This window comes from Chelonia mydas, chromosome 1, assembly GCF_015237465.2.
Source record: "Chelonia mydas isolate rCheMyd1 chromosome 1, rCheMyd1.pri.v2, whole genome shotgun sequence".
Lineage (NCBI taxonomy): Eukaryota > Metazoa > Chordata > Testudines > Cheloniidae > Chelonia > Chelonia mydas.
In genome coordinates, this window is record NC_057849.1 from 148,777,846 (window position 1) to 148,803,925 (window position 26,080).

Genomic DNA, 26,080 nt, shown 5'->3' on the forward strand with positions numbered 1-26,080 from the left:
TTCTGCCATCTATATGGGTCGCTCCCACAAATGGAAACTGGAAATTCTGTAAGATTCTACTCAGTTTCCCATTAACTCTATCAGGGTTCGAGGACTCAGTTTGCTTCCTGAAAAAGGAGGGGGTGAGTCTAATGTGACCTGTGAAGGCCAGGGCTACCTATGCAAAGACCCTGATTCTCTACAGTTAGCACCTTTGCTACTGCATGATTTCAGCTGCCAGAGAATCCCAGCTCAGATGTTTCCATAGTATGAAAAGGGGAAAGCAGGTTGCACTGGCCAAATGGTACAATCCAACCCCTTGGAAGGGAATCTGCACGGTTACTAGAAGAAAAGTAAAAGAAATTGACATTTTGCCCCATACTCCCCCCCCCGTTCCACCCCCCAACTGCTTTGGTATTTTTTCCATCTGAATCCGCAAGGTTCTTATCCATCTTTGACCATGCTAAGTTTGTTATTACTTATGTTCTAAAATAATATTTTTTAGGGATTTATAATAGGTCCCACTGCAAACTCATCTTCATCCCATTAATAAGACTGCATGTCTGACGGTAAGTTTTTTGAAGTGCTTTCAGATGGCTGGAGATAAAAGGTATTTAAAAAATTCAGAACTTACCATTTAAAAATACCTATATATTGAAGAAATGCAGTAATGTATTTTAGGATAAATTATAATGTTAAGAAAAGTTTGTAGCTAAAGCCGTCATTGAGAAGAAAAATAAGTACAAAGTAGATAATGTCTTCTAATAGGTCAACAATTAAACAATGTAGAATAAAGTGCTCTGGTCCTGAAGTTTCTGTAATGAACGTAATTTTTTGATCCAATACAGGTTATCTTGTAAAATAGTATGGAAGGCAGTAAGAGGATGAATGTAATGTTGGGGAGGGATATGAGAAATCGGCACTAGTCCCTGAATTTTGGGACACTTGCCAGGACAGATCCATAGTTTCCAAAATATCTCTGCACTTGTAATAACATGCTTCACTTATAAAATAATACAAGATGGAGGAAGAAGTATAGTAGTAAGCTGCTATCTATGATGATCTCATCCTACCAAAGGTAAATGCAGCCAAGGCAAACCATCTTTATTTTTGGTAGAAACAAAATGAAGTAACTTTACAACAATCAATATTTTAAAATTGTTTAGTGAGCTTTTCCATAGTGGAACTCCACCAAACCTAGTTACACCGAATAAGATAACACTTCGTATCTTATCTTCAAATACAGCAAAAAAGACTAACAAAGTTAATGGCTATTAGGAATATTTATTCCAGTCATGGCAGCTAAAGCTTATAACATTAATGGGATAGAAGCTATCCCAATATTTTTACCCATCCACATCTTGCCCTAAACCAAATAATCTTTCTTAATTTACTTTATTATATATCTGAAATTCAGTGCACCATGCAAATGTTTTCACACTATACCTGCCTCCTAGACAAATGCAATATTCTAGCGCTTAACTCTATTTGTGCTCATATAAAGGCTGAATTCTATTTTATTTATGCCTGCCAAGCATTGGATTTTGAATTAGCATTGTGTATTCTAGATGTATGTGGGTTCTAACTTTTGGAGCCTTGTAGCAATTTCCAATACAGTTTGAAGAACCAGGGTTGTTATAACTTTTTTTTTTTTTAGGACGTATTTGCCATTTGACCAAATCAGAGTGACTGTGAAAAATAATTAAAAATAAATAAATCAGAATTGCATAAAATTGAAGCAGTGCTTTCAAAGTCCATGTTAAAATGCAAAGAAGATTTACAGCAACTATTAGTTACTGAATATCTTTAGAATAGGTAGTAAATAAGAAAAAAAATCTTTAAGTGTTGTTTGAGATATGCCAGAACTTAAAATGGCTGCCACTCAGTGGCAGTAACAACTTAGATCTTTTTATAATCAGTACAAATACTTGAAAATTTACATAATTTATGCATTGACTAAAATATAGGCCCCAATCCTGCAATTGCTTACATTCACAAATAATTTTATGAATCCTGTGAATGTCTCATGTAAGTCAATAGGATTGCTCAGATCAGTGAACTGAGCATGTGTGTGAATGTCTGCAAGATGGAGGCCTTAGCTATGTCACTAATTTTTAACTATTTTATACTTATTACTCCATAGTTATTACACAATTTTAGACTTGGAGTATAGGCAATACTTTATAAATATAATATAAGGATATGTTCTGTATCATGTATTTGTGCTTAGAGAGAATAAGGCTCTTTTAAAAACGTGGGCATCTCGTACCTACACAAACTCATTTATTTAGCTCTACAGGATTGATTGCTCAAAGTTATTTAAAGCAAGGCCCAACTCTAATTCTACTGAGGTCAACGGGTGTAGAATTGGGTCCTTTGTTAGGAAAGACACCTACTTAAACTGGATCAGGAATGTGCAAGGTGCTCACGTGATGAGTTCTCCTACATTCTTCTAGTCACTGAACCAATCAGGTTAGGTCAGATTAAACTAGTTTTATAATTTGGTGAATTCTTTTTAAGCAATATGTATTCATATGCATTGAGTGCTAATATGAACAATGCACCCAATCATGTTTCCACTTAATTCAATGACAATGTTCCAAATGGTATTTGAAAAAAGATCATACCCTTTAAAAGGACAAGAGTCCACTGAAGAAATAAATGCTTTGGCATGATGAAGTCATTTTGTTCCCCAAGCAGAAAAGCATAAACGTATAAGTTGTTTGGGCTTTTTACGCTTGATCAGGTAACTGTGGTGTTCATACAGCATCCATGCATAATATAGAAATCGCCTTGTTTAATCAGATATGAGGACTCATACTTATCATTCAACACAAGGAATGTTGTAAATGTAATAAATTCCTAGTCTGTTCCCAACTGCATTTTAATCTTGCTATTTCTTAATACTTGTATCCTTTCATCTCCCTTCTGCTGATTAGATTACTCCATCTCTCTGTGAGTAAAGTGTCAGTTTGCCTACGTCTACACTGCAGGTGAAGGCGTGATTGTAGTGTGGGAAGGCATGCCTGTGTTGTTTTTTTTAATCTAGCTAGTATGGATAACAATAGTGTAGACATGGTGGCACAGGTTTCTGTATCGGCTAGCAACCTGAGCACATACCCGGGCTCACTCATTGGTTTGTATTTAGGCAGCTAGCCAGTGCAGTCACATCTATACTATTGTGCTGCCTAGATTAAGACAAGCATGGGTATGCCTACCTGTGCTAGTCACACCTTCACTTGAATTACAGATGTAATCTTTTGACCCAAATATCCATATTTTCATTTGATCTCTAATATCCTGGCATTTCCAGTTTAACATATCATCAATCTGGAATATTTAAATTGCTAAAATTTGCTAAAGAAAAGCCAGCTGTCACAAGTTAAATTGAAAGAATTTGCTCAGAATGTACACTTTGTGTAGTGGACTTTACAGCATGTTCATACCTTTTTCTTTAGTGCACAAACAGTATTATATAATGGCAATATGCTTTGAGATTTTGATACTTTCTGATCTTAAAGGCTTTGGTGTAACTTAATATTTGTACTCCAGTCAGCTACAGGACAACAGCAATGGCAAAAACATTGACAATGCAGTTCATAGTCCGGTTTTCCCATCTCACTGTGCAGGTACCTAAAAGATAAAAAAAGATCAGAAAATAAACTTGCTCCCCATACCGTCTCTGTTAAATTCCATTACATTTCACTGCAAAAGACCAGAAATTTAGAATAAAAAAACCTCTCACTCATTTCTCAGAGGAAATGTAATAGGAATTTGTAATCCTCTCCATAAAGATGAATTTACTCTTACCTTTTTCTCTTTGGAATACAGAAACTAATACCATCAAAACTGCATCAAACTTACACACACTACTATTTACTAATAAACTTAGTTTTACATAGGATAAAAACTCCAATATAATATAACAAATTAAGTTCTCTCTATAAACCTGGAGAAAAATAGCTTTTCCTTCAACTTTTGATTCTGCAGCTAAAGAGCCGAGAAATGTAAATAGTTATGGGGTGTAAGAATGGAGTGATAAGCTCTGATTAATGATTTCCTCCTGTCCTCATGAACTAATAATTTTCCTGATGTCAGAGAATCATTTCTTGTTCTTATCACTCAACATATAGCGTTTGATAGTTACTTAAGCTCAAAGCTTACCTGGCACAGTCACAGGGAGAGAAGATTGGTTCAGAATGAGTTTTTAAAAACACTGATTTAAGAAAGTCCTTGGCACCCTGCCAACAAGGAATTCCACCTCCCTCCATGTTCAGCCAATGAATCAATACTTTCAAATCCTTTTAGGCTTTTTTGTATGTAAAAGAATCTTCCATGGCAAAATAAGAATAGACTCATACTACACTTATGACATTAAGAACATAGATAAGAATATGTGGTTTTATTTACATGGACATAATGGGAAATCAGCAAAAGAAGCTGCTTCTCTGACATTTCTAAAGCCACCAATATATACATATCCCAATACAAACTCTGACCTGAATGTACTTATTTATTAGAACCTATTTTCTAAATAATGACTCAACTCAGTCTTGTGTTTTAAATGCAGCCTTTTAACCTTTTTTTACAACAGAATCCTGGTGCCTCATTTTAAGTCCTTTCTACAGTACTTGAAGAAACTGTCTTGGCAGGCTTGAAAGCATTCTAATAATCTTACCACACCACATTGTGAACTGAAATGGGGGGCACTTGGAAAAAATGCAGAAGTTAATAAAATAAAGGAACATGGCAACTGACTGCAAGAAAGAAATAAAAGCTATAATAACATTAGTCAAACTATTTCTGCTTTAGCTTAAAAAAATAAGCCAATTCTTTATTCGTGCCGGCTTCTCTTAGAGTAGGGCAGTCCACTTATAATAAGTAGGCAGACATTCAGGATTGCAAATTTACATTTAGAGCACACACTACTAATTAAGTCAGTGTCCCTACAATTGAAGATCTTCTATGGGGACTAATTTGCACAATCTTTCTTTCATACTGAAGATAGCTCCACTGGTATTGCTAATTTTGTCATACCCCAGTGTTCTCCGTCCATCTATTATTCATTCAATCCGGGGTGTATCTGTTGAAAATGCATACAAGGCTTCCAGTTCTGGATTTGGTGGCTTTTTGTAATCAACCCTTCAAACTGCTAAAAATACTATTTGTAACACAGCTGAGCAACAGGTAGCACATTCACTGTCTTATTTGACTTGAATCTGAATGAGGGAAACTTACCATCAGTTGTGGTGTCCCAAAAGCACGAGCTTGCTGTGTGGAGACCAGCTCCACTCTTCTGCATCACTGCACAGGTTACTGAAGGACAGAGTAATAAAATCAGTTTTTTTCATTAATAAAACAAGACTGATGAATCTGCAGACCAAGTGAAACTACCATCATGAAACATATACTGTAATTGGAAGCCTCAAAACACAGCCAAGACACATTCATTTAGTAACAAAACAAGAATGGCAGCCTCTTCCCTTTATGTATTTGTTATATCACACTGTTGTATACAAGCTCTCATTTTACTGTCCTGCAAGCCTTCAGTTACCTTCTAACTAGGTCTCAAAACCAGGAAAGCTATTATGCAACACCCCTTTAAAAATCTTAATTCTAAGATTTTTAATATGAAGTCTACTGAAAGTGTCTAAATACTGATCTCTCATTTTTGGAGCAATTGTTTAGATATCTTCTAGGCTAGGCAGTAGCACAGATAGTGGCAGTGAAGACATGGCTGAGTACATAGCCACTGGTTTCGGGTTCAGCCATGCCGCTGCTACCGTGGCTACACTGCTATTTATACTCATGCTAGCTCTCAGAGAGCTAGCATGAGTACGTATACACAAGCAGAGGAATCACACCCCTAGCTCACAGTGTAGACATAACCCTAGTGGTATGTAAATAACTCCTTTCCCAGAAAGCTCATTCGTATGACTAAATTCCCTAATTATCTTTTAAAATATTTAGAATTAATTTGCACTTGAAGGCACAGCCATTCACCAAGCTGGTGTGAAGGCACAATGTCCCACTGCGAGCTGCAGGAGGAATTGTGCCTGACACAGATGGTGCTTTTTGGAACTCCTCTGAGCAGAAGCAGCATGTAGTCTTACACCATCTTTTAAGTGGGTGCAGCATCTAGCATGGTCCAGCTGCCTTTGAAGAAGCAAGTGCCAGCATCAGCACGAGCTGGAAGGAGTCCTTGCACCCCCTCAAAGAGAAGACCTGCCCTGCCACTGTGTCCAGCCCACACATACAGGGCACAGTGGGCACAGAATGTACTTTTTTCCCCTTTTAACTTCTCCACATGTGCATCCCTGAAAACAGTGGACACAATCTACTCTTTAGGATTCAATCAATTGAACATCCTCTAAAAGGGTGTGTACTGTACAGTAAAACTCAAGTACAAATATTTCTAAAATCCTTTTGGTAAGGATTTAGATTAATAGAACCTACCTTCTGAAATTGTGAGAAATTTTTTGACAGATGTAATAAATTTGGAGTTGTTTACTTTCTCATCTTTGGTTTTTTTTTTTTTTTTTTTTTTTTTTTAAAGAGAAACAGGAAAGACGATTCTCAGATTTAGCTCCTTTGGGAAGGGATCGTCTCTACTGTATGTCTTGTACAGGGCTAGGCACACTATCAGCATTTAGCATCAAGTAAAAATGAAAAAACTGCCACAGTTTTGTTGCATATAAATGTCTAAAGAAAAGGAGTACTTGTGGCACCTTAGAGACTAACCAATTTATTTGAGCATAAGCTTTCGTGAGCTACAGCTCACTTCATCGGATGCATACTGTGGAAAGTGTAGATCTTTTTTAAGATCCATAAACCTGGAATCCCTGGGTGCCCCATCATCTCAGGCATTGGCACCCAGACAGCAGGATTGTCTGGCTATGTAGACTCCCTCCTCAGGCCCTACGCTACCAGCACTCCCAGCTACCTTCGAGACACCACTGACTTCCTGAGGAAACTACAATCCATCAGTGATCTTCCTGATAAAACCATCCTGGCCACTATGGATGTAGAAGCCCTCTACACCAACATTCCACACAAAGATGGACTACAAGCTGTCAGGAACAGTATCCCCGATAATGTCACGGCTAACCTGGTGGCTGAACTTTGTGACTTTGTCCTCACCCATAACTATTTCACATTTGGGGACAACGTATACCTTCAGATCAGCGGCACTGCTATGGGTACCCGCATGGCCCCACAGTATGCCAACATTTTTATGGCTGACTTAGAACAACACTTCCTCAGCTCTCGTCCCCTAACGCCCCTACTCTACTTGCGCTATATTGATGACATCTTCATCATCTGGACCCATGGAAAAGAAGCCCTTGAGGAATTCCACCATGATTTCAACAATTTCCGTCCCACCATCAACCTCAGCCTGGTCCAGTCCACACAAGAGATCCGCTTCCTGGACACTACAGTGCTAATAAGCGATGGTCACATAAACACCACCCTATACCGGAAACCTACTGACCGCTATTCCTACCTACATGCCTCCAGCTTTCACCCTGACCACACCACACGATCCATTGTCTACAGCCAAGCTCTGCGATACAACCGCATTTGCTCCAACCCCTCAGACAGAGACAAACATCTACAAGATCTCTATCAAGCATTCTTACAACTACAATACCCACCTGCGGAAGTGAAGAAACAGATTGATAGAGCCAGAAGAGTTCCCAGAAGTCACCTACTACAGGACAGGCCTAACAAAGAAAATAACAGAACGCCAGTAGCCGTCACCTTCAGCCCCCAACTAAAACCCCTCCAACGCATTATTAAGGATCTACAACCTATCCTGAAGGATGACCCAGCACTCTCACAAATCTTGGGAGACAGGCCAGTCCTTGCCTACAGACAGCCCCCCAACCTGAAGCGAATTCTCACCAACAACCACATACCACACAACAGAACCACTAACCCAGGAACCTATCCTTGCAACAAAGCCCGTTGCCAACTGTGCCCACATATCTATTCAGGGGACACCATCACAGGGCCTAATAACATCAGCCACACTATCAGAGGCTCATTCACCTGCACATCCACCAATGTGATATATGCCATCATGTGCCAGCAATGCCCCTCTGCCATGTACATTGGTCAAACTGGACAGTCTCTACGTAAAAGAATAAATGGACACAAATCAGATGTCAAGAATTATAACATTCATAAACCAGTCGGAGAACGCTTCAATATCTCTGGTCACGCGATTACAGACACGAAAGTTGCTATATTACAACAAAAAAACTTCAAATCCAGACTGGAGCGAGAGACTGTTGAATTGGAATTCATTTGCAGATTGGATACAATTAACTTAGGCTTGAATAGAGACTGGGAGTGGCTAAGTCATTATGCAAGGTAACCTATTTCCCCTTGTTTTTTCCTCCCCCCCCCCCCCCCCCCCCCCCCCCCCACGTTCTTGTTAAACCCTGGATTTGTGCTGGAAATGGCCCACCTTGATTATCATACACATTGTAAGGAGAGTGATCACTTTAGATAAGCTACTACCAGCAGGAGAGTGGGGTGGGAGGAGGTATTTTTTCATGCTTTGTGTGTATATAAAAATATCTTCTACACTTTCCACAGTATGCATCCGATGAAGTGAGCTGTAGCTCACGAAAGCTTATGCTCAAATAAATTGGTTAGTCTCTAAGGTGCCACAAGTACTCCTTTTCTTTTTGCGAATACAGACTAACACGGCTGTTACTCTGAAACCTGTCATAAATGTCTAAGTGATTAAGCGCAAACACAATGAAATAATACGGACATTTTCTCAGTTCCTAATCACAGGGGGAGGGGAAGGGGGGTTACAGTACAGGAGAAAACTAAGAGGGTATGTTTTTAAACTTCAAAGTACCCCCTAGCTTGAAAACAAATTCTTCCCAGCAATTACTCATCTGAATTATATAAGGGAAAGTATGGATACTGGTACTTACCAATGTATTTGTATGTTTTTCCTAGTTTTACCAGATGTGTTAAAGATTGCTCCACTATAGTTGCAGTCCACTGATTGACTTTGTTGTGATTGTAATCTACCTTGCCCAAAATCCCTTCTATGCACTACAAATAGAGAAAAATCAATTGCACTAGTAATACATCAATATGAAATACCTCAAAACAAACCATGTTTAATAGAGTAACTCCAAATATTTACTAAACAATCCCAGAACACTTGCAGGGCAACTGAGTATCTTAGAATAACCATTTGAAATCAATTTAGCTCACTGCATATCAGTTGCTGAATTGGGAAATAAAATACAACTCAGAATCCATAGATGCTGGGAGATTTACTATATATTCGTCTGTCTAGCTCAAAGGTACAACTGATGTGGTAAAGTGAAGCTGTCAGCAGAAATGTATTGCAGAAAAAGACTTTTAAATAGTTAAGACTGCAACATGACTTCTGTTTAAAAGTCAAGCTTTCTTAAAATCGACATGCTTAGTCCGATTCTTTTGAAAGCTGGTGTGCCTCAGGAGAGCACAGACCATAATTTGAAGTAATTTGAGGAAAAAATAGCCATTTTTGTTTCTAGCTTTTTTTTTAAAAAACAGAGCTAGGGACCAAACTATTGATGTGATGTGGGTCAAAATGGTTTCAATCTGTTTTATCAAGGTAGTACATGGCACCCTCTAAGTGAGAAAGGGTGCATGGGAACCCAAATTGAGAAAGGGTATTTAAAAACATGTTCAAGACCCTTGCGCAGAGGTGTTGCCTGAAAGGATTACAGCTAACATGCACCAATAAAGGGGGGAAAAGTGAGAGGGTTATTATGCAGCTACTTTATGCTTGCCCAGAGCATTTATGTCCGCATGTTCCTTTGAACCAGACGTTTCTCGTCTGAACCCTTGTACACCGATACAATAAAGATTTAATAACTCATGTTGCTAGCTACAAAATGTCTTTTATGTGTTTTTATTTTATGGGGAGGTTTTATTGTGCTTGCTGTTAGGTCAGCAGGCAATCTAACCAAAGTTTTGTTATATCAGGTGGGGAGGAGACAGAACTTTGGGGCAGGGGAGGGGTTGCAGCTCCGAGGGGGCAGCAAAGGAGCAAGAGGTAACTCCCTGATCTTGGGGGCAGGTTAATGTGGTTTCCAAAGACACAGCATGGACATTTGGAACTAACAGTTCAGGTACCTTGACTGCTGAGAGAAAAGGAATGCGTGTTGCCAGAGTTATCAACATGCGGATTCTGGACAATTCCTGGATCACAAGGTTGCAGAAGTTTCCCAGACAGCAAGGTGTACACCATGAGAAGGCTGATTTGGGTTGAGACAGGTGCCCTGCACTGGCATTGTCTTTTGCCCACTTTGTGGTGTGTAACCAGTGATTTGAGGCTGTGATTTACCTGACACTGTGGCAATTGACTTGGATGGAAATGATCTGGCTCTTATTCCTGGTTTTCATCTCATACAATGTATAAGAGCAGATTTGAACCACATCAGAGATTTGTGTCCAGGGACTGTGATAGTTTTCTGATTTGTCTGAGTGTCTGCATAATTGCTACAGCAATAAGATGAAAGCTATGAATAAGTGTTGGAAGAAGATTAATCAGGAAAATGGATGGTTCATGGCTGACCAAAAAATGTCTACTGTATTGCACAGAAATATTACGATCTCTGAAACCTCACTGTTTTGGAAGCTTGGGTACTTTTACTGGATGGGGTCAGAGGATCTTTCTCCCAAACATAAAACTGTCTGTATTTTGGAATAGAAAAACATTTCTCTTGCTGGCCCTGCTACAAACTCCACCCTTCAACCATTCTGAAACCTGAACAGAAACACCATTCCACTGTAACACAGTTTGTTTTTAACTCCAGGCACTGCAAATGAGTTGGGTTATGAGGGGGTGGGGGGGAAAGTAACAACAATAGAAACTTTTGTATACCAGGGTGTGAAGACTTCAGGGAGACATTCCCATCACCACAAGTAGGGTAGACTGGATACAGTAGTGGGGAGGGGGCCTGGTTACAGGGGGGAAATGTAGTGAATAGGTCAGGGATATGGCTAGGGAGGCGTGCCACAGCAGGTCTAGTGGGGTCCAGTTGGGGTGTGCGTGTTCGGGGATGGGAACGGTAGGATAGTGGTGGGCTGGCTGACTTGGTATGCAAATTGTGGGATATGTGTACAACTGCCTAAATGACTACTAACCCTACCACCAACATATCTTTTCCCGTTAAAAAGACTAGGAAATTCAATAGTAAAAAACTTTAACTCTGTATCAGTATTGTTTACTTTGTGGTAGATAGTCCCCTTCCAGAACACTCAGTGGAGCAAAACTCAAACATCTGAAAACTAGGAAATACAATTAAGGTTGACCATGCAACCTTAACTGTGCCTTCTTTCAGAAATAATCCAACATGCCTCATTAACACATGTAACTTTTACTATGCCACCCTAAGAATTGTTGAAATGTACAAGCTTTTACAATCCACTGACTAATCCCCAGGAATCCAGCTAACATTATGAAAGGACAAAGTGGGGGAGGGGGACAAAGGTTGTCCAATACCACTTTCCATCTACCCTCTTCAAGCAATGCCCCAGTATGCACATATAACATACTCATTAGGAATGTAAAAGCGGTTAAAAAAGTAATCATGTGACTGATTAAAATTGTATCAGTTACACAGTTAAATGTTTAACCGGGGAACTAGGGGTGCAGGGGGTGCTGCAGCACCCCCACGTTTTACACAGGGCCCGGCCATGGGCTGGAATCCTGGCCGGGGGGGGGGGAGGGTGAGTTTAATCATTAACCGAAACCAATAAAACAGATAATGCTTATCGGTTACCCGGTTAAACTTTTACATCCCTAATACTCACACTGGGCTTTGGCACTGTAAGATTCAGGAGGTTCCAGATCCTGGTCTACACTCATACACTTAGCCAATTCCCCAGAAAGAATACCACATGTATATAAGAACCACTTCACAGGCTTTTACAACTCACAGGATACCATCTCAAATATACTTTCACTTAACCATCATTAAAGCATTAAAATCCTCTCATTCTACCATGTCATGTTCTGCTGACAATATCCTTTGGGATAAAAGTCCTTTACCAACATAATCTACACAATGATGCATACTGCATCCCGAAGGTGCGCATACACCTCTTCCCCTTCCTCATTCATGAGACAGTGGAAAGCATAGATCTCTTCTTATCACAATCACAGCTCTGTCATATACCTCAAAGTAATCCATAGATCTCCCAAATACATCTCTACCAAGCAGAGCTAATTCCGGTCGCCAACATTCAGTACAGCTACACCTGACACTGACCACATTCACTTTTCCTAGAGTGCATGTAGATAATAAATGCTTAGACTGCTCTCCCAGCTCACTACTGACAATAATACCCTTTGTAATAAAACGCCTGTGCCCTGTAAAGTGTATAATGTGCAATCCTGCACTGAAATAATGCATACCGTATTCTGCAAGTATACATGCAGCTCATGCACAAAGGCTGAAAAACAAAGATCTCCTCAAATTTCAATCAAAGCTTTACTACGCACTTCAAAATAATCCAAACATCATCATATCCCGAACACACCTTTACCAAACAGGCCCAATGAGTGCCTCCACCATTTAGCACAGATACACATAACACACTGACTGCACCTGGAGTGTATACAAATAACTCCCATTGGCTACTGCCAGCTCCAGGGGAACGTAGGGAAGGTGGCGTGTGCAATCATTTTTTTCTTTTTGTCCTTTAATAGTGTTAGATTGAGTTCTGTGGGTGAGAATGAATGAGTTGTGAAAGGAGGCAAAGAATGGGTATTTCAGCAACTGTGGGGTTGGCAGAGTAAAGGTAAGTTATTTGGGTATATTGGGGCATTGCTGAAAGAGGGCAGTGTTAAGGTCTAATGCCTGGGCAACCTTAACTCTTCTGAAAACCAGGAAATACAGTTGGAGTTTTGCTCAACTCAGCGTTCTACAAGAGGATCACATACACCCAGCAACCTTAACGTGGTTTTTTGCCATTAAATATGTTCTAACAATTTTGTCAAGTGAACATCTGAGTTTATTTCACAGTGAGGGAACTAAAATTTCCCATTACTCCTACTGATAGACTGTGGCTGCCTGGAATGCTGAGGTGTCACTGCTTTTGTTTTGAAGTGCAGTATGGGTTTCTAAATGCTACTAGAACGTAAAAAAAACACCTTTCAGTAAAGGAACATATCCAATGGAAACAATACACATTGGTTTAACCCAACAGGGTAAACTTAAAATGGTGAAAAACTGAAAGCATTCTCTGTAAATTTAATCCCTTCTAATTCTTATTAAATTGCAACCTCTGTCATAAAGGAATCAAGTCATGTGAATTCACATGTTGAGACTAAATATAATATTGACCAATCTTAAATTGTAAAGAAATTAACATCTGAAAAAGGTCTACATAATTAAATGAGACTGTGTACAATTTTTAGAGCCAGTGATGTAAACCCCATGCACTCAACTCCCAATGAAGTTATTTAGGAGGCCTATGCCCTGAGAACAAGCAGGATCAAACCCCTTAGCTAGTTTTGATCAACCTTTATATACTGTGCAACTTACAGGAAGTAAGACAGGGCTGTTGACTTCCATTTATTACTTTATACTGTTTTATGAATGTTTATTCAAAATAAATCTTCTCAAGATTTCTAGTCTTTTTAGAGCTGCATTAATGCTAGACAACAGTATGGTAGCTTTAGATAACTTTTGAAATGGGGGATGCATACCTGGCTTAATTCACTGTATTAGATCCCCCCCCACCCCCCAACAAAAAAGTGTACAGTATTTGTCCTTACTTTGAAAGGCTGTGTAAAGCGCTGAACGGTTTATCTGACATTGTTTTTGTGCTTGCTGTGCATACTGGAACAGTTTTTTGAAATGTGCAGTTTGACAGGACATGCAGAGGCTGCAAATTCCTTCAGGGAATCTCATTTTAATACACTATCTCCTACAGAACTCCACAGGACTGTAAGCAATAGGCTCTGCACTTTTCAGTTGCTGGTTGCCATGGTGTTACATTTAACAAATTCTATTACAGACTATTCATCATAGCCTACTTTCCCTTGTATAAAAAGGCACTAAAATCTGTCTTCAAAACTAATTCCAAAATTATATTTAATAAATAAATATGCATGTATGCTAAAAGTGTGGAAGTATCACTGAAAGTGACCTGCAGCTTTTTCTAGATATTGTATTTCATTCAAGTCACTAAAATTGTTAAACATAGCCTACCTCCTTAACGATGTTGTGGGCTTCCTCAGCATTGAAGGTCATCTATAATTTAAAAAGTTAAAAGTATAATCAGTTACTTATAGCATTTCATATTATTCTGGGGAGAAAAGAAATACTTGGATCTAGTTTTCCTTACCCCAACTAGAAAAGGCATAGAACAAGCACCATACCCAGGTAAACTGTATTTTAAACCCAAACTAGATCAAAAGTAGTTTTAAAAATACCTCCACATTCTCCAACACAACACAGCTGCCATCTGGCATTAATCCCTGTCCTACAACCCCCTCAAAAAGAAGTTTTAAAAGGTGAGACTGGACACCAGACTCCAAGCTCATTTTTCCCTATCCTAAAAGATTCTTATACCATGCGTCTCGGCATGCCTTACATATCATGAATATCCACCAGAACAAAAGACTGAACTGAACTCCCTTCCTAGGGATCCCAAGCCCGCTCCCTCCGAAATGAGGATTCCTACTGACTAATTTTAACAGAAAACCATAAAACAGGGGATTGCAATCCTAGTACTAAAACTGCTGACTGTTTTATAGGCACTAGAATGCCAAGTCACTTATTCAGAAATTTTTTTTTTCCATTTAAATCATCAGTGTTCTCTGCATTTGTCTCCTGGTTTTCCCTTCTCATCTTTGTTATTTTTCTTCTCTGTTGCCTTCCCTCCATTAGTTTATTCCACGTTACTTTCTTCCTCCACTCCCCCACATGCTTTACCTAACATATATCACTTTGGTGTTGGGTGCTGTCTTTACAGACAGAAAGATGCATAGTAGTCTACCCAATGAGAAAGTACTAATTCTCATAATTTTCGCTTTGTTCTAGTGGTTCCTAGAAGTGGAGAGGTGCGGTTGAATAGACTAAATCTGGTTAGTTTAATTCTTCTACTCTGGCTGGGGAACAACATGGCAAAATGAAATAAATAAGGTCTTGTCATTCACTTTACTGTTCTTAGAGTGGGCCCAGAAGTTTTTTTGCATTTCTTGTCAAAGAACTCTGCGATTTGTGCTTTGGGGCACCCCCACGAACATGATACAGTTCTGTGGTGACCTAGAATCCTATTTTCGACGTCTCCGACTCAAGGAATATTTCCAACACACTTCTGAACAACATACTAATCCACAGAGACCTCCCTACCAACACTACAAAAAGAAGGATTCTAGGTGGACTCCTCCTGAAGGTCGAGACAGCAGACTGGACTTCTACATAAAGTGCTTCCGCCGACGTGCATGGGCTGAAATTGTGGAAAAGCAGCATCACTTGCCCCACAACCTCAGCCGTGCAGAACACAATGCCATCCACAGCCTCAGAAACAACTCTGACATCATAATCAAAAAGGCTGACAAAGGAGGTGCTGTTGTCATCATGAATAGGTCGGAATATGAACAAGAGGCTGCTCGGCAGCTCTCCAACACCACTTTCTACACGCCATTACCCTCTGATCCCACTGAGAGTTACCAAAAGAAACTACAGCATTTGCTCAAGAAACTCCCTGAAAAAGCACAAGACCAAATCCGCACAGACACACCCCTGGAACCCTGACCTGGGATATTCTATCTACTACCCAAGATCCATAAACCTGGAAATCCTGGGCGCCCCATCATCTCAGGCATTGGCACCCTGACAGCAGGATTGTCTGGCTATGTAGACTCCCTCCTCAGGCACTACGCTACCAGCACTCCCAGCTACCTTCAAGACACCACTGACTTCCTGAGGAAACTACAGTCCATCGGTGATCTTCCTGATAACACCATCCTGGCCACTATGGATGTAGAAGCCCTCTACACCAACATTCCACACAAAGATGGACTACAAGCAGTCAAGAACACTATCCCCGATAATGTCACGGCTAACCTGGTGGCTGAACTTTGTGACTTTGTCCTCACCCATAACTATTTCACATTTGGGGACAATGTATACCTTCAGATCAGCGGCACTGTTATGGGTACCCACATGGCCCCACAGTATGCCAACATTTTTATGGCTGACTTAGAACAACGCTTCCTCAGCTCTCGTCCCCTAACGCCCCTACTCCACTTGCGCTATATTGATGACATCTTCATCATCTGGACCCATGGAAAAGAAGCCCTTGAGGAATTCCACCATGATTTCAACAATTTCCGTCCCACCATCAACCTCAGCCTGGTCCAGTCCACACAAGAGATCCACTTCCTGGATATTACAGTGCTAATAAACGATGGTCACATAAACACCACCCTATACCGGAAACCTACTGACCGCTATTCCTACCTACATGCCTCCAGCTTTCACCCTGACCACACCACACGATCCATCGTCTACAGCCAAGCTCTACGATACAACCGCATTTGCTCCAACCCCTCAGACAGAGACAAACACCTACAAGATCTCTATCAAGCATTCTTACAACTACAATACCCACCTGCGGAAGTGAAGAAACAGATTGATAGAGCCAGAAGAGTTCCCAGAAGTCACCTACTACAGGACAGGCCTAACAAAGAAAATAACAGAACGCCACTAGCCGTCACCTTCAGCCCCCAACTAAAACCTCTCCAACGCATTATTAAGGATCTACAACCTATCCTGAAGGATGACCCAACACTCTCACAAATCTTGGGAGACAGGCCAGTCCTTGCCTACAGACAGCCCCCCAACCTGAAGCAAATACTCACCAGCAACCACATACCACACAACAGAACCACTAACCCAGGAACCTATCCTTGCAACAAAGCCCGTTGCCAACTGTGCCCACATATCTATTCAGGGGACACCATCACAGGGCCTAATAACATCAGCCACACTATCAGAGGCTCGTTCACCTGCACATCCACCAATGTGATATATGCCATCATGTGCCAGCAATGCCCCTCTGCCATGTACATTGGTCAAACTGGACAGTCTCTACGTAAAAGAATAAATGGACACAAATCAGATGTCAAGAATTATAACATTCATAAACCAGTCGGAGAACGCTTCAATATCTCTGGTCACACGATTACAGACATGAAAGTTGCTATATTACAACAAAAAAAACTTCAAATCCAGACTCCAGCGAGAAATTGTTGAATTGGAATTCATTTGCAGATTGGATACAATTAACTTAGGCTTGAATAGAGACTGGGAGTGACTAAGTCATTATGCAAGGTAACCTATTTCCCCTTGTTTTTTCCTACCCCCCCCCCCCCCCCGACGTTCTTGTTAAACCCTGGATTTGTGTTGGAAATGGCCCACCTTGATTATCATACACATTGTAAGGAGAGTGATCACTTTAGATAAGCTATTACCAGCAGGAGAGTGGGGTGGGGGGAGAGAAAACCTTTTGTAGTGGTAAACACCCATTTTTTCATGCTATGTGTGTATAAAAAGATCTTCTACACTTTCCACAGTATGCATCGGATGAAGTGAGCTGTAGCTCACGAAAGCTTATGCTCAAATAAATCAGTTAGTCTCTAAGGTGCCACAAGTACACCTTTTCTTTTTGCGAATACAGACTAACACGGCTGTTACTCTGACACCTTGTCATAAATATCAATAGATAACTAAACCCGTAGGGTTTCCAAAGGTTATTTTTGAAATATAAACATTGTGCTCTAGGAAGATTGTCCCTTAATCCTTAAAAGGCCACATCCTGAAACTGAAGTTGTGCAGGTGAACCCCTGCTAGTGATATCAATAGGGCTTTGTGCATGGTGCAGGAGGCTGTGCAAGCAGATCCACTTGCGGGAACCAGCCCTAAATGAAATCATTCCCTCTAAAGCCATTTTGCTATTCTCAATTTCTCTGCACTCTTTGAAAGCTCAAGAATTGTGCTAAGAATATATTCTCTTTTTACACAAGAAGACAGGAAGGAAAAAAAACCACGTGTGTGGATTTATTCAGCGTGAGCTTTATAAACAAACTTCTACACTTGTTTGCTCACCCCACCTCCACATCCCTTCTCCACAGCGATGCTGAAGCCTTCTTGCGGATGATTTTTTTCCTACCTTCTCCCCAGCAACTGAGCTTATGTCTTCTGGTGCAGTAATGCATCTCGCTCTGCTTCAAACCACTGCCTACTCTGTGTCAAGAGAGCTGCAAGAAGCAGCTGCCGGTACAGCTCTGGCTACCTGCAACTCCCACCCCTGCTAGACCCCCGCCTTGTCCCAGGGTGACTCTCTTCCCAGCAGCAGCAGCCGCCCGCGGGGGGGAAAGGGGCTTTCCGGACCAGGGTCCTGCGGCAACGCGCAGCGCCAAGCGCAAGGGATTAAATGGCTCCCCCGTGGGGCTGGGCTGCTGAGGGTGCACACACTGGCTCCTTCCGTTTTCTACAGCCGCCGTTTCGTATCAGTCGCTGCTCCGGGCCTAGGGGAGGGCGGCTTAATACACGACCCCGGCCGCCGCACGGGGCCCGCTCCGGCCTGCCCCGGGCACCGAGACCGCCCGCGAGGAGGCGGCAGGCCGCGGGGAATACAACACTCGCTGCCGCCCGGCCCCGGCCCCGGCCCCGGGCGGACTCCGGGCTGCTGGACACGGACAGGCCAGCGACCCGGGCCCGGCTCCCCTGCCCCGGGGAGGCTCCCGCCCGCGGCCCGATTTCCCGGGCCTGGGCCCCGCCCTGGGAGCCCCCCGAGGCCGCTCGCTCAACGCCCGCCCCGAGTCCCCGGCCCCCACCTCGTCGCTGTGGGGGTGAAACTCCTCCATGGCCCGGCTCCGGCGGCGACTCCTGAGCCCGGCGCGGCTCCGCCTCCCCGGCCCCGGCCTGCGGGCCTCCGGCGGCAGCGACCCCTGCCGGGCGCCGCGGGGAGAGCGCCCGCTCGGCCCCCCTCTCCCGTGGCTCAGCCGGGGCGGGGGCGCGGGAGAGGAGGCTGCTGACCGTCGGACAGGCCGGCGGCGGCACCGCCCGCTGCTGCGCTGGAGTCAATGGGCAGGGGGCTGATGCCTGTGGCGAACGCCCCTCGGCCGCGGCTGCCCGGTGCTGCGAGCTCGGCGGGTGACCTGTCCAAAGGGGGGAGAAATGGGCTTGTGTGCTGCCCCCCCCCCGGGCGTAATAAAGGCTGGACAGGGCTTGTGAAATCGGTGTGTGGGGAGGGGGGTTGTTTCCTCGTCTGCTTTTACCGCAAGAAATATCGAGTCCGGCTCCCCTGGGTTTGCTGGAGAGCCCTCTGAGGTTTCCGGTGCCGCACTGCGGACCGGCGGTGGCCTCCTGGCTCAGGCACCAGGCTGGCACTCAGGAGGTCTGGCCTCTTCTCCTGGCTCCGCAGTTGTCAGCGCTGTGTGGCTTGGGGCAAATTATTAAACTCTTCCTGCTTAAATCTTCCCCGCTGAAAACTGGAGCTGATGCTTAGGCACCTTTGTTAAATCACCTTGAGCTCTTGTGGATGAAAAATGCGGTATAAATTCTAAGTATGAGCGTTTGTGCCTCTTCATTAGGGGCTAGGGTGGTGGGATCTTTACAGATGGTCTTTCCCTGTTAAACCTTGGCGTTAAATAGGAGTTAAAACAGTTTAAAAAAACTGCAGGAAAAATCTTTCACCCTCAGTTGCTCAGTTTTCAGGGTTTTTTTTCCTTGTAACTTCATAATCCCCTCAGTAGTCATAAACAGGGTTTCCAGGTGGACAAAACTAGAATTTTTAGCCTTTAAGAAAGTGGGAAAAAAATCCTTTTTCATGTCTTCTTCATATGTCATAAAGCAGCATACAAGTCTATAGAACCCTTCTCCCTTTGTAGTTCACCTCTAATAGCACCCTGTGTTCTGTGCAGTGACCCTGTTGTAGGGGCAGGAATCTCCCCTGCAACTGGAAAAGAGAATTTGCTTTTATTATTAGTAAATGTTGACAGTGTGCACAATACTGCACAAAACCCAAAGATAGTTTCCTGTGCTAAATAAAATGCCTTTTTGTATTTATATTCCAGTTATAGAGCACCTTTAATCGTGAAGGGTCTCAGAGCATTTTACAGATTTCAGCTGATAACCAGAGGAATAATTTTTCCCGGTGGTGACTGTACTTTGAAGGCAGAAAAACTGATCCGTTGTTCAGCTGGGCATAGCAGTTCTCCACAACAATATAATAAATGAAGTGAAGAATACCATTTAGAAACTGCAGCTGTCTGTAGGTAGGCAGAATGTAAATGAGAAATTGTCTCTGAGATTTTCTTTTTTCCTGGAATTGGCATTTCCTTTTTACTCCATAACTGGCACGTTTCAGTAATTCTGAAAAACTCTTCTGTGCTGCTGTATGATTGAATATGACCATTTACATTACTGATATTACCACTGTTCTACAATTGCAACAAATCTTTTACAAAGTATGTCATGTAAGTGTCAATCCAGGTATCATCTTTATATCTGAAGTTATGAATATTGGCCATGGACTTGTATTTTATACATGTGTTATAGTCCTGGGTAACACCTACCAGACAGGATTTACACTGGTACCAGACAGCTATGTAGTGATGGTCCATCAAGGACACTTCACTCTCACAGTGCGCCATAGAAGAAACTCATCCTGCCCAGATAGCTCTTCTTGCCGATGTATCAGTTTCCAAGGGGCCAATGGCCACCTCCTGTGAGTCATCAAAGCATGACCCTGGACTCCATCTTGGACTAGTAATTTTCCATGCACCTGGGCTGTGAGTTTAGTTGGGACAGCAAAATTCCATGCACATGGCGGAGGATATAAAAGGACCCTGACATATCTCCATTTTTGTCTTCATTTTCTCTAGACTGGATTTCTAACAAGGAAGCTCTAAGTAAGGACTGATTACCCCCAACCTGTTTGGGTAATTCCAGGGAGAGAGTTTTGCAAGCTAGTAGTTTATTCCATCATTTCTATGATCCTGATCTATGAACACTGAAAAATCACTTGTGTGTATATGATCTATTAATCATTTATAACTCTATTTTCTTTTATTATTAAACCTTTAGTTTTTAGTTAGTAAGGATTGGCATCAACATAATTATTGGATAAGATCTGAGTGATATATTGACCTGGCTAAGTGGCTGGTCCCTTGGGATTAGAAGGACCCTATATTTGATTAAATTGGTTTTCAGTAACCACTCATCATAAAGTTCAGTGTCTGTGTGGTGAGCCGAGGGCTGGAATGCCTAAGGAGACTGCATTTTTGGCTTCTTTGTTAACCAGTGTGGTGAGACAGAAGTTCACTTTTGTTACTGGCTGGGTATAATCTAATGATAGAATAACCACCAGTTTGGGGTGAGTCTGCTCTATTTCTCAGCAGTCTGCCCTGAATTAGTATTCTCAGCTGGGACCCGCTGAGGCATGGTGATATCTTCCAAGATGTTTCAGTGAGGCATTTACAATCTTGCTTTAAAAACAACAAAGCCCAATTATTTTTATATCTGCTAGGGAGCCCTGAATTCTGTAAATGAGACACTTCCTCATGGGAGTAATAACTTTTTTTTTCTTCTCCTTCTAGATTAATTTCTCTGCATGACTTTGTCATGCATCTGATGCAAAGTCACCATTTTACAGACTGGTATTAAAAGTGAATGGCAAGGTAATGTTCTCTAATTGCTGTGTTTAATTAAAAAGGTTAATACTGACATTTGCTTTTATTCTTGCACATAATAAAACAATGAATAGCTAATAAATAGGAAGTCACCACTATCTGTTGTTGTTTGAGAGACCGGTTGGGCAACCAGCACAAAATACTGCAAGTTGGAGTACTGAAGTACTGAGACTTCTCAGTGTTGTAACTTTTGTGATTTATTTTGTTCACAACATAGAAAGACTTAGCCACTGTAACATCATTCTTCTCTTCCCCTAACTCACTCTAATTTGAAAAAGACATTTAGGTCTAAACTCAAGACTGGGAGTCAGGAACTCCTGAGTTCTAATCCTAGTTTTGACTGTGTGATTCCTTAAGAGGGTTGATATATGCCTGCCTACCTCACAGGAGTATTTTGTGGATTAATTTTGCACAGCACTTTGAAAATATAAAAATCACATACCAAATTATTATTTTATTTTTGACTTCAGTCACTTGCCCTGGAACTAGCTTTCAGGTTTGGCATGTGCTGCAGAACAGAGTAGGAGAAGATTGATCAGGAGGGAGAAATCCCTTGTTTAAAACAGATATCATTATGAGCAAGCACAAATGGAAACCGAATAATGAAAAAATATATGAAGGTTATATAGTTTTTCAGCATAACACATTTCATTTTTCTATTGTGTCGCAGTACCTCCTTAATGTTTCATGCAATGCTTTCTCAAGACTCCATGCTTTGAAGCTATCTCCAGCAAATCAAAATTTTAGATTTTTTTTTTAAATAAATTGTTACTATGGCAGCTAATGGTAACATTCCATCTTGCTGAATGTAAACTAATAGAAGTTTTCTGTAAGATATAGGTGTAGAATATACACTAGTGAGCTGCATTGCGAAGAAGAAATCAGCAGTGTGGAATGGGGATTTACCCCAAGGTTGGAAGAGTTCTTTCACTTTTGAGTCTTTTCAGGATGTAGGAAAATATAAAGTTAAAATAGCTTCTAGTTCATCTGTGCTTATCTCTTCCCGACCTACTGAGCCATTGCTATTGGCTTTCCATTGCGTATTTTATTTATCTCAGAGAGATTCATCTTTAAACTAATTTCAACAATCAAAATTCTTCCTCTTGTCATGGAAAATACTAAATCTGTTACTGATGTCACAAAAACACTTGTAAATTGAAAAGAAATATTTTGACCCCCTGTTCCATGGTGTATTGCTTGATCATGCTACTTATTGCTTTATTACACTAGAGGGAACTATACGCTGGCAAGTGAAGATGGCTAGTTCAGTATAGTTCTGTGAACTGGAACTGTGCTGAAAGAGACGATGCAGAGGTAGATCCCTGAACTATTTTTTCATGCACTGCAGACTTTCTTCATTTAAATGCAGAAAAGGAGCATATAAATGCAGAGAATAAACAGAGCAGCTTGAATCTATGATTCTATTAAATCATTCTGGTGATATCAAGTAAATACTTGTTGGGGAAGGATGATGATTTTACACATGGGAGCGGTAGTAATCTGTGAAGAGTCTATGCTGCTTGAGAGGATTCAATGTAATGTCAATGCTAATGCTGCTAAAGTATCAAGGGATAATTTTTATATCACTTTAAAAAAAAGTGTTTATTAAACTGCCAGAGACAAAAGCAATAAAATTCTGGCATTAGTCTGTCCTGGCTTTCTTCGCCATGTTTGGGCAGATCCTGTACTTCTTACTCAGCCAGAAGTCTAATGAGAATTGTGCCTGCATAAGGAGTTCAGGATCTGGCCCATCATGTATATGTATTGTCAAGAGCTATTTTAATAATATTGCAAGAAAACTAGTGGCTTGCTAATTACACCCTGGATAATTAAATACATATTAAATAAGAGAGTTCTTAGTTGAGTCATTCTAGGTATTGGTATCTCCATAGCTGTAAATGATCCCTTTAAAGAGTGTCCTGTATGTGTAGGGTCTTATCTATACTGGAAAATTGCATCATGTTAGAACACCTGTTGAATGATATGGTGGACCAGTTTACATGAGGTATATGTAGGCATAGGTATTGCATTAGGTATATTCATGAGGTATTGTATGCCCATACAGGTAGTAAGGCTAATGCTCCCAGTTGAGGTATATATGCCCTGTAACAGCATTGCAAATAGGAATTCATATAGGAAAGAAGATTAGGTTGGGGATAGCATAGCTATAAGGATCTTAAGGCAGTTAGCCAAAGTACATCAAATACCATTTAACCATTACAGCAGTCAAGCAGACAAAGGTGGCATAATGACTTTTCACAGGCTTACACATTTCATAGAAAAAAGACTGGGAACTGTTAAGGTTTCTGACAATCAGTCCAGAACCCTATTTGTTTTTCTCTGCGCTTTCTTCATGTCAGCAGGGGAGATAAAGCAGAATCTAAGACTGAGAAATTGCTAGATATTTGGTATAGACATTCAGTGGAACCGTAACATGATTGTTGCCCTTGGCATAGTTTGTGACACCCTTCCGCTCCTGCAGCACTTCTGCGGGGACCATCTTGGTGAATTACATCACAGCAGCATATCTCATTGGTCTTCCCTTAGCCTTTTTGAATAAGCGCCTTCTCTGCCTCCGAATCCCCTGTCTCAGTATAACATCGAGAGTCAGGACTGCTTAAAGGGGATGCAGAGTGGATCGCTTTCCAGTTCACTTCCGCACCATATTAGTTCCTCCAAGGCACAGCATAAACTGCAAATCCCAAACCGGGAACAGAAATCCCAACATCCTAATCTAGCCCTTGTGTACACACCACTTATCACCTCTGAGGCCTCCCAGGGCTGGAATGAATCTCAAGGAATGGAATTCAGAAATAGAGGCTAAAACAAAAAGAATGCTGTAATTGCTTCTATGGAAACAGCACTAATGTGGACAATAACTACTTGTTGTTTTCTGTACTCCCCTTTATCCAGAGCTGAGCAGTTGACTGATATGAAAAGGAAGAAACAGAGGTCTAAGGATGAGATGTCTGAAGCCCTCCTTACAGACTTTCCAAAAAGCCCTGGAAAACTACTGATAACTGGAAAGTGTTTTTGATGTCTGAAAGAGAAAAAGACAGGCAGCTATCCAGCGACGGCATTGAACTGGCCTGAGACAGTGTTGCCATGACGAAAGACGCTGCGGAGGAAGATGGGGACTCCTGGAGGCAATGATCAGGCAGAACGTTATGTTGGGTTGCATAGTGAAATTAGGCCAGCAGACAGTCTAGCATCTTCAACCAGAACCAGCCATGTTCTGCAGCCCCTGTATGGTCTAGGGTACTGGGAACACCAGCCTATGTTCCCCGCTCTAGACCTGCAGCCTTGCTTCCAGAGGCCATTCACTTCCCCAGCTTCAGCACTGAGTAGTAAGAACACCACATGGGAGCCCAGCACATCTGCACTATCCAATGCATGTGGCAACTGTGACCCCAGTATGCTACCCTAGAAGGCAGAGGGTCTAGAAGAAGCAAAGACAAGATGTTCACGTGCGTGTGAACAGAAGTCCCCTCCCCTGACTTGTTGTGTGTTGCCCTCTTCACCCCACTGTATGTGAAAGACATTTTTTCACTTTAAACCTGTGTTTGATGTTGTTTTAATCACTATGATCAAAGATTGTAACATTTTCTAAGTTTTATTTTTGGTTTTTATTTATTGCAATAATTTGTGCAATAAAAAACATTAAGTACCAAAGTACCTGCAATGGATGGTACACACAACCCACAAATTTTCAACTGAACAGCAGTGTCGTAAGTTTTTATAAAAGCACAGATGGTATAAAATAGAGTTCCCAAATGTGCCACTTCCAGCATCCATAAAATCAACTTCAGTACTCAAAATTCTCTCCCTTTCCCCCCAAAACCCCCACAGCTGGATGTACAACTGCACTCTTTCAGGCACCAAACTCAAAGTAAGAACAAAAGCAGTCCCTGACAATGCCCTGGGGCTGCTCATGTCTCTGCATGACTTCACCACAGCCTCGCACACATTAAGACTTTCTCTCTTACTCTCACAGATATTGTGCAAAATACAACATGCAGCTATAATCCTAGGTAAATATCATTGTGCAGCTTCTAACCTAATGAAAAGATAATGCCGTCTTGATTTCAAACGGCTGAATGCACACTCCACTGCCATTCTGCAACTGCTGAGACGATAGTTAAGCAGTTTATTCCTTCTGTCAAAGTGCACCATAAATGACTTCACTGTCCGGTGTCACAGAGGATAAACTGGGTCTTCCACAGTACCCAGAGAAATCTGCATGCCCTTAATGTCCATAGTGCTCCTGGAGGCAAACTCTCCATTCATTAAGATAAACAGGCACGAATTCCAAAAGATCCCAGTATTGTGGACTTTTCCAGACTACCTTGCATGTATGTTTGT

At 41.6% G+C, this 26,080-nt stretch overlaps 1 protein-coding gene and 1 long non-coding RNA gene across 7 annotated transcripts; one reads left to right on the forward strand and one right to left on the reverse strand.

Annotated features, from left to right (window-relative positions):
• Positions 1-1,062: 1,062 nt before the first annotated feature.
• Positions 1,063-18,998, reverse strand: DYNLT3 (dynein light chain Tctex-type 3). 4 transcript variants are annotated; one of them, XM_037902235.2, is made up of 5 exons: positions 18,860-18,998; positions 14,223-14,264; positions 8,934-9,057; positions 5,218-5,295; positions 1,063-3,612 (listed from the first exon to the last, which is right to left on the reverse strand). In XM_037902235.2, exons 1-5 carry the CDS (start codon positions 18,887-18,889, stop codon positions 3,536-3,538), a joined length of 351 nt encoding a protein of 116 aa, XP_037758163.1. In that variant the 5' UTR covers positions 18,890-18,998; the 3' UTR covers positions 1,063-3,535. The 4 variants fall into 4 exon arrangements, with proteins under 4 accessions (XP_037758163.1, XP_027682489.1, XP_027682490.1 ...); XM_027826688.3 differs by lacking the exon at positions 18,860-18,998 and adding an exon at positions 18,134-18,830; XM_027826689.3 differs by lacking the exon at positions 18,860-18,998 and adding an exon at positions 18,193-18,824.
• Positions 18,997-25,526, forward strand: LOC114020488. 3 transcript variants are annotated; one of them, XR_005225861.2, is made up of 4 exons: positions 18,997-19,264; positions 20,102-21,053; positions 21,626-21,706; positions 24,632-25,526. It is a non-coding gene; the product is annotated as an uncharacterized LOC114020488 (long non-coding RNA). The 3 variants fall into 3 exon arrangements; XR_005225859.2 differs by having other exon boundaries at positions 18,997-20,503; positions 20,912-21,053; positions 24,632-25,521; XR_005225858.2 differs by having other exon boundaries at positions 18,997-21,053; positions 24,632-25,520.
• Positions 25,527-26,080: the final 554 nt, after the last annotated feature.

Bases quoted from the DNA above. Each gene is read 5' to 3' on its own strand.
- DYNLT3 (XM_027826688.3), bottom strand. From the start codon at position 18,238: ATGCATTACTGCACCAGAAGACATAAGCTCAGTTGCTGGGGAGAAGGT. The intron at 14,265-18,133 runs GTGGGGTGAGCA...TTTAAATTATAG, and splicing joins TGTGGAGAAGGGATGTGGAG to ATGACCTTCAATGCTGAGGA. The intron at 3,613-5,217 runs GTAAGTTTCCCT...TTTATCTTTTAG, and splicing joins TTGGGACACCACAACTGATG to GTACCTGCACAGTGAGATGG.